This window comes from Camponotus vicinus, unplaced genomic scaffold (genome assembly GCF_025532165.1).
Source record: "Camponotus vicinus isolate PSW18456_S1 unplaced genomic scaffold, iyCamVici1.0 SCAF_6, whole genome shotgun sequence".
Classification (NCBI taxonomy): domain Eukaryota; kingdom Metazoa; phylum Arthropoda; class Insecta; order Hymenoptera; family Formicidae; genus Camponotus; species Camponotus vicinus.
Window position 1 is genome coordinate 19,829,623 of NW_028141978.1, and position 8,061 is coordinate 19,837,683.

An 8,061-nucleotide genomic window follows, 5' to 3' on the forward strand; every position below is an offset into this window, starting at 1 on the left:
ATGAGACTTGACGTCGGTCAGACTTTGTAAGCACGCTCCACGGTACGTGACTTGCGAAAAAGTAATGCGAGAGAACATATCCCTTTCTCAGGACTGTCGCTTCCTTCACGAAGAATAGTTTGCCGATGGTAAATCCTTGCAGATACACAAACGTTGGTACGGACATGACGAGATCTCTCTCTCTTTCTCTCTTCGATACATCAGTCGAGAGGAATGACAAAACTCTAAAACCATCTCGTAACACTTTGATTTATATCCTGCTCCTCTTCCCCTCTCTTGTGACGATGTTGTCGCGAACACTTAGGTGATTTTGCGTACAACGTTGGTCAACGGATTGTACTGGATCACGCGATCGTGTATGATGAGACAGTACGCAGTGGTATTCGTCGGCACGTTCTCCTTACACTCGAATTCCAATCTCACATCCATGGTTGCGCTCTTGATCGATTCGTTTTGTCGAGAACAATCGATAATCACGAACAGACCGTTACGTAGAAACATTGAAACGGTGAGACTCGGCTCGAGATACTCGTATCCGTAATAGTTCTTGCAGAAGCGCGCGTACGTGTCGTACAGAATGGACCATCTGTTTTTATCGAAATCCAGATTCATATCGTCGTACGGATAACATTCCGAGTTCAGATAGAGTTTCACGTTGATCAATTTGCAGTCGTCGAGTCGACTTATATCTTCAGACATGACATTCTTCCGGCCTGTCTGCAGAGCGAAGACAACGTATCGTGGTTTCTCCAGCTGAGTCGCGGTCTTAATGGCCCACGAATGCTTGGTTGTACGCTGCAATAGCGGAAACTCGTACAGATCCCACGAGCGAAAACCCATGCTCAGATATCGTCCGCTTTCCAGAGCACGCAGCATCGACAGCTTTTTGATTTCGCTCAACAGCACGTGTAGCATTCGCCATTGTATCTTGAATATGTTGGTCACAGGCTCCAGCGTCGAATTTCCAAACAGACAATTGTTGTCGTTGCGCGATCGTATTAAGATCAATTCGTGACGAGCGTTAATCACCACGCGTTTGTAATTCTCGCAAAATCCCAATAACATGTAGAGCGGTACGCAAAAATTGAAGTGTCCATTCGCATTAGTCAGCACATCCCAGCCGGCGTTCCTCATAATCACGCTTCTATCGGATGATAACGTTACATAGTTTTTGAGCGTAGTAGTTATTCCTACGTTTCTATTGCGATCAATCTCAACGCTATCGAGTTCGTATCGAATCTCATCGAACATGAATGCGACGCAATTATTTCCCAGTACCACATCACCTCCTTCAGGTGGTGGTCTGTTTTTCCTTAGTTCTCCCTCGATGTATAGGAAACTTTCATACGGCAGCGTATACAGATCCTGTTGTTGTATGGGTATTCTTATCTCACTGTGTCCGAACGTTGTATTGGCGAACGTTGTATTGGCGTTGTACGTGTGAGTCTCAATCTTGACGATACGATCGTCGAAGATAGGTTCGTCATCGATGTTGAGGATGTCGGTCATCGTTCAGCTCTTTCGCACAGCGAATCCCAAAGATTGTAAAAACGCAACGTTCGATGCGCTGAGTTTCTTTTTCTTGGATGATTGGATATTAGCGAACGTCGACGTTGTTGTTGTTGTCGCTGGCCTCGTAATGATTGCGTTGTCTCTCACGTCTTTCGATCCGTTCAACACGAGCATCTCATACGTCGCATACGTACGTGCAATCTTACGGTGATCTCTTCTCCTCGAAAATCGAGCAATCGTCCGTTCTGGTCGACAATGCGTAACGTTAAATCCGTAATGCTCCGCGCGATGATCGGCAGGTAAATGATCTGGGCAGGCGTTTCCGATATCTTATATCCCGGTGGTACCCTCGGTGAAAATTCATGTATCGTATGAACGAGTATGCCGTTGTTGTACGCACCCGCGGTCACGTTACACTCTATACGGATAATATTCACGTTGAGAATGTTAATCGGCATGTTTGATTCGTACCATTTTCGCGGCTCGAGAATACGATTCGAAAATCCTAGCAGCGATCCAATGTTGTCGGGTTTGGTAAAGTTTATTCTGTAGGCACATTTGATCTCGCTCCACATTGTATTGTAATTAGCGCGGAGCACTATCGGATATTCACCATCTTCATAGTCACCGCCGTCAATGGGTTTCTTATTGCGATGTTTCCGTGAAATTGCATGTTTCAAAAATTCATGTATATTTTGCAACTCATACGATTCCTCGGGAATCGTAATTTCCTCGTCGTCTTTGCCAAAGTAAAATTTATTATTCGAGGAATTCACATTCGGTATCGTGTGATAAGTCTCAAAATCCGTTAGACCGAGCTCGTATTCATCGTCGCTTGAATCTACGGTGGGAAAGAAGTTTGCCGCGAGAACGCTACTCTTCCTAGTCAACGTGAATGTCATAGACATGTCGACAAAACTGTTTAACGAATACTGAGTTAAATAGCGCAATATCTGTCTTTAAATTCGCATGCATCGACCGTTCAAAGAAACTGCAAGCACAATTGTCCGCAGATGCTCTGATCGTAAGTTTGAACAGGTGTATAATTGTACTGTATCTTCGTTACGTTTCGTCCGAAATATCGCACCAATTCATTCGGTGGTCGAAGATTGCCGAAACTGTCGAAATATATAACGCGATTCCCCCTCTTTGCGTACGCTACCCAATGAGTACCTGATCCTTCGACGCTATCCAAATTTACGATGCCGCTCTTGTTTTGATATATACCACTGATCAGTAAAGAGTTGCGCATGAAAACACCTCTAAAATATGGAATGCGCATACGTTTTGCCAGTTGTAGCAATTGTACGTTAGTAGTTGCACCCTGCGGCATTTTTAGCGTCTCTTTAACGTTTTTTTTTCTCGTTGAGGCTCCTCGTCCGTATTTGTAAGGAGCGAGATATAATCCGCGATCTTCCATGGCGCGATTGTGACGTAGCATCTCTTGCAACTAACGTTGCGCGGCTTTTCCGTTGTTCACCGCCTTCGCTACACCCGCCGCTCCACCGATCAGGGATCCGAGCGCATCCAACATTGGTAGAATCGGCAATGCACCGCCGCATTTCGCTACCGGAAGTATCCGTTTCTTCGCCGTTTTTTTCTTCGTCTTCTTCCTCTTCAGAGCCATACCGAGCTTCGTCTTGGCTTTCATCGCTGCCCAGACAGCTGTGGCGGCGGCTCTCCCACCGAGAGTCGAATCTCTCGCACCGATACGATTTCGCGCTTTCTCGGCGAGTATCCTATCCGCCGCGTGTCTCTCGGTGAGATCGTTGCTCCGAGAGTATGCTATATCGTGTTCACGACACGCCGCGTCCAATGGATTGGATACCTCGATCGCCTCTGGTTAATCGCTTCAGCAACCGCGTGCCTGGACCGCAAAACTAATAGCCGGGAATATGGAATTCGATCGGAAGCGTTTATCGCACGATTTAAGAGACTGCTACCTATTTTCGCTGACATTCGTCGCAATCTTTTATTAACGGTGGCGGACCGTCGATGTGTGTTCGCTGCCACGGCTGATTGTAATGTCGCATGCACGAACGATATTGTTGAACCTCCGAATCAGCCGTTATATATTCTGGAAGCTTGTCCCACAATCGTTCCACGTAATCACCAAAATTTTACAGTAAAACAATCTTTGGGATATACTGCAGTTGTTCAGCGCTAAGCCGGAAAATGTCTCTTTTATCCGACAGAAGGAGAAACATTTTTTATACTGAGCAGTTTCGAGACACCTCTATAAAAAGGTCTCCCCCCTCGTGATCATTCACAAAATTGATTCGAAAGAGAAAACATGCGGTTCGTACGACAACCTTTGACGATACGCGCGACGAATTGCGATGACAGATTACGATCAATGGGGGACAATGCGGAGATGCGCAGACACGGTACGATGCTACCGACTACTATACGCGCGATCGTTTGCGGCCCCTCGAATTCTGGTAAAACCAAGGTTCTGATAAGTCTACTGGAGAGTCCACACGGTGTACGTTTCGAGAACGTGTACGTGTACTCGAAGTCGCTCCAACAGCCGAAATATCGATATCTGGAGAATTTGTTGACGCCGATCGACGAAATCGGCTACTTTACGTTCTCCAGTAACAGTGACGTCATTCCATCGAGCGAGGCACGTCCAAACTCGATTTTCATCTCCGATGACGTGGCGTGCGACAAGCAAGATACGATAAGAGAGTATTTCTCAATGGGTCGTCACTCGAACGTCCACTGCTTCTATCTATGTCAGACGTACGCGAGAATACCAAAACATTTTATACGCGACAACGCGAACCTGCTGATCTTGTTTAAACAGGACGATACCAACTTGAAACACGTGTATAACGATCACGTGAATACCGACATGTCGTACGAGGATTTCAGTGAATTATGTCGTACTTGTTGGCAGCAAAAGTATGGATTCCTAGTGATAGATAAGGATAGCTCGCTTATGAATTGGCGATACAGAGAAGGATTTAACGTGTTCGCGATACCGCAAAACGATTAGTCGCTGCCGACATTCCGTCGAGAGGAGTGAAACGCTCGACACTCTGTCGATATGGCTGGAAACGATAATATTCGCGAGCGTGAAAAGGTTGCGAGGGAGATTGAGAAAACGAGCGAATCGATCCGCTAGAAACATCGCGCTTTGAAGACCGGTAAGATCGACGAAGATATCGCGGTCAAGACCCATTTTGAGCCTATTATCGAGCCACTACAAAAGATCGCCGACAACTCTAGCTCAATCGCGGTGAAAAACGAGCCGGAGAGTAACGCTGACGCGAAGATTAAAACGTTACCCATCAAGCGATACAAGGAGGAAGAGGAGGATGCGACACCGAAAAAGAGGAAACGATTGAAGGCGAATCGTTTATCGACGCCGCGTACATCCGATCTAACGAATGCTTTACTGGATGAACCGCCGATAACCTCTACACCGTCCGCGACAACGATAATCGTACAACCCACGATACCCGAATCACTCGCAATCGAAAATGTTTTCGAAACCACGGGCAACCCGCTCGAATCATCTACACTGAGGACGATATGCAAAAATATAAGAGCACATTAATAGCGACGAGTGCGCATAAACGCAAATATGATGCGCAAGGTCGATTAAAAAGCAACAAGAGATACAAGTATAAACAAATAATCGCACCGCTGATGTCGATCGAATCGAAAAAGAATAAATCCTGAACGGGAGTATTCATGCCTCGCGCGATGACGCTAACCGACAATAAGATCGATTACGTGCACTGGGACGACCCCAACGAGCTAGTGGATCGCCTACGATTGCTCGACGGCTATTGTACAACTATTGAACATCTACAAAGGTTTATAGAACATCTACGAAGGGTTATCGAACGGCTACGAACAATTATCGAACGACTACAAACGGTTATCGAACGGCTATCAAACTACAATGAGTGGCAGTGATCGAAGAGGAAACGGCCGCGAATGAGGCTACGAACAATTCAAGAACAGCTGCGAACGAGGCTACGAACACCTCAGGAACGGCTACATACGAGGCGGCATACAACTCTGGAACGGCTACGAACGACTGTGAACGAGGCTACGGACTACTTAGAAGCGACTACCAACAGGGTCAATCACGGCAACAAACGGGTCAAAAACGGCAGTGAACGGCTCAGAAACGGCTACGAACGGTTATTGGACGACTATCGAAGGTTAACGAACGGCTACGACCGGGCCAGGAACGTCTATCGAACGACTATCGAACGTCAACGAATGGCTACGAACGGGCCAGGAACGTCTATCGAACGACTATCGAACGTCAACGAACGGCTACGAACGGACCAGGAACGTCTATCGAACGCCAACGAACGGCTACGAACGGGTCAGGAATGTCTATCGAACGTCTATCGAACGCCAACGAACGGCTACGAACGGGCCAGGAACGTCTATTGAACGTCTATCGAACGCCAACGAACGGCTACGGACGGGCTAGGAACGTCTATCGAACGCCAACGAACGGCTACGAACGGGCCAGGAACGTCTATTGAACGTTTATCGAACGCCAACGAACGGCTACGGACGGGCTAGGAACGTCTATCGAACGACTATCGAACGTCAACGAACGGCTACGAACGATAAAACGTACGGTGATACTCGGGGCACATATCATTTGATCGACGAATCGAAACAACGATGGATCGACGATCGGGAATAACCGAGGAAGCGAAGAAACAACATAGTTTAGAGAAACGGCAGTTGGTGAACGAATTGCACGCACCGGCTAGAAAAAATTTTCCCCGAAGACATGTCATAGTGCGAGGATACGATGATCTGTGGCAAGCTGACATCGTCGAGATGCGTCCGTATTCTTGTTTCGACGGAGGTTACCACTACATACTCACTGTCATCGATGTGTTGAGCAAGCACGCGTGGGCCGTACCACTCAAGAGTAAAGGTGGAAGCGAGACAGCTGACGCTATCGCCGAGATAATTCGAGGTAGCAAGAGGTGTCCGAGAAACATACAGACCGATAAGGAATTTTACAACGCCGACGTGCAACGGCTCATGCGGAAACATAACATCAATCACTATTCTACATATTCGATATTGAAGGCATCGATCGTTGAGCGATTCAATCGCACGCTGAAAAATGACATGTGGAAGATGTTTACGCTGAACGGATCTCACAAGTGGATCAACGCGTTGCCGCGACTCGTAGCGGATTACAACGCGCGCAAGCATCGAACGATCGGTATGCGACCCGTCGACGTTACCCTCGCTGAAAGACTCTTGACTACGGTGTACAACCGTGTAAATATCGCGGGTCCGGCAAAATTCAAAGTAGGTGACTCGGTACGCGTTAGCAAGTACAAGACAATTTTCGAGAAAGGTTACACGCCAAATTGGACAACCGAGGTGTTTAAAATTGCAGCATACTAATCCCGTAAGCTATCTACTTAAGGATTCCCTTTCTAAAAAGTGCATGTTATGTCGATTCTCGAAAGTCTCGAAGCATTGTTGCCTCTTCTCCGCGATGCTGATTGGTTGTCTCGATTGGTCTCGATGAGCGTTATATTCGTAATATCGAGTGGCTGTCATCGTGAGGTCACAGTATGAGGTGTGTTAAAATATATATATTCCTTTAGAAGAGGAAGAGATTTGGGAGCTATACGCGGTGCTGTAGTAGATTTTGTTTTCAAATAAGTATAATTATGATTATATTATTTATACTGTGTATTATTTATTATTCGCATAGGTTAAGTGTGCATCATTGTGTTATCATCATTCATTTATATTTAATTATATTTAATTTATATTGATTATTCAATTTATTCAATATTATTCAATATATTCAATATATTTTGTTAATATTTATATTAATATTTATTCTTCGTTATTTTTGTTATATACAGGGTGAGCCATTTTAAGTTACCCACCCCAATAACTTTTTTTTTTTGAATGTACAACAAAATGTTTCAAATAAAAGTTGCTTGACTTCGAGGGGGACAGAAGATGGTGGCAAAAATTTGAACTTGGATAGTCATTTGAAGGTCACATAAAGGTCACCTTCAATTTCTTAAATGGAACCTACCATTTTTCATTGCATATTCTTGTAGCTTATCTCGAGAGTTTTCCAAAACACTATAATTAAGTACCTTTTCGTTAAGTACTTTTTGAGTTATGAGGCTTGAAATAATTTCTTAATTTTACATAAACCGTAAAATATCTTGTAAAATATTCATTTTTCGATTATCTTACCTTAATACTTTTATGTAGAAAATAATGAGAGGAATCAATTGGTGTAAAGAAAACACAATTGTTTCGAAAAAAAAATGTAATTTGCAATTAACAATTACATTTTTTTTTTCGAAACAATTATGTGTTTTCTTTACACCAATTGATTCCTCTCATTATTTTGTACATAAAAGTATTAAAGTAAGATAATCGAAAAATGAATATTTTACAAGATATTTTACGGTTTATGTAAAATTAAGAAATTATTTCAAGCCTCATAACTCAAAAAGTACTTAACGAAAAGGTAGTAGTTAATTAATTTAGTACAAAAAGTACTTAATTATA

General features: G+C 44.3%; 1 protein-coding gene across 1 annotated transcript; it reads right to left on the bottom strand.

Annotated features, from left to right (window-relative positions):
- Positions 1-300: 300 nt before the first annotated feature.
- LOC145973834 (uncharacterized) lies at positions 301-1,509 on the bottom strand. Its single transcript, XM_083103408.1, has 3 exons — positions 1,439-1,509; positions 946-1,198; positions 301-717 (listed from the first exon to the last, which is right to left on the bottom strand). The coding sequence occupies exons 1-3, from the start codon at positions 1,507-1,509 to the stop codon at positions 301-303; spliced, it is 741 nt and encodes a 246-aa protein (XP_082959534.1).
- Positions 1,510-8,061: the final 6,552 nt, after the last annotated feature.

What these genes read in the sequence shown, in the direction of transcription:
- LOC145973834 (XM_083103408.1), bottom strand. Translation starts at nt 1,509, where the DNA reads ATGACCGACATCCTCAACATCGATGACGAACCTATCTTCGACGATCGT. An exon ending in GTCAAGATTGAGACTCACAC is followed by an intron (nt 1,199 to 1,438) that starts GTACAACGCCAA and finishes TGATCGCAATAG; the next exon opens with AAACGTAGGAATAACTACTA. An exon ending in GAAATTCGACGCTGGAGCCT is followed by an intron (nt 718 to 945) that starts GTGACCAACATA and finishes TTCGCTCTGCAG; the next exon opens with ACAGGCCGGAAGAATGTCAT.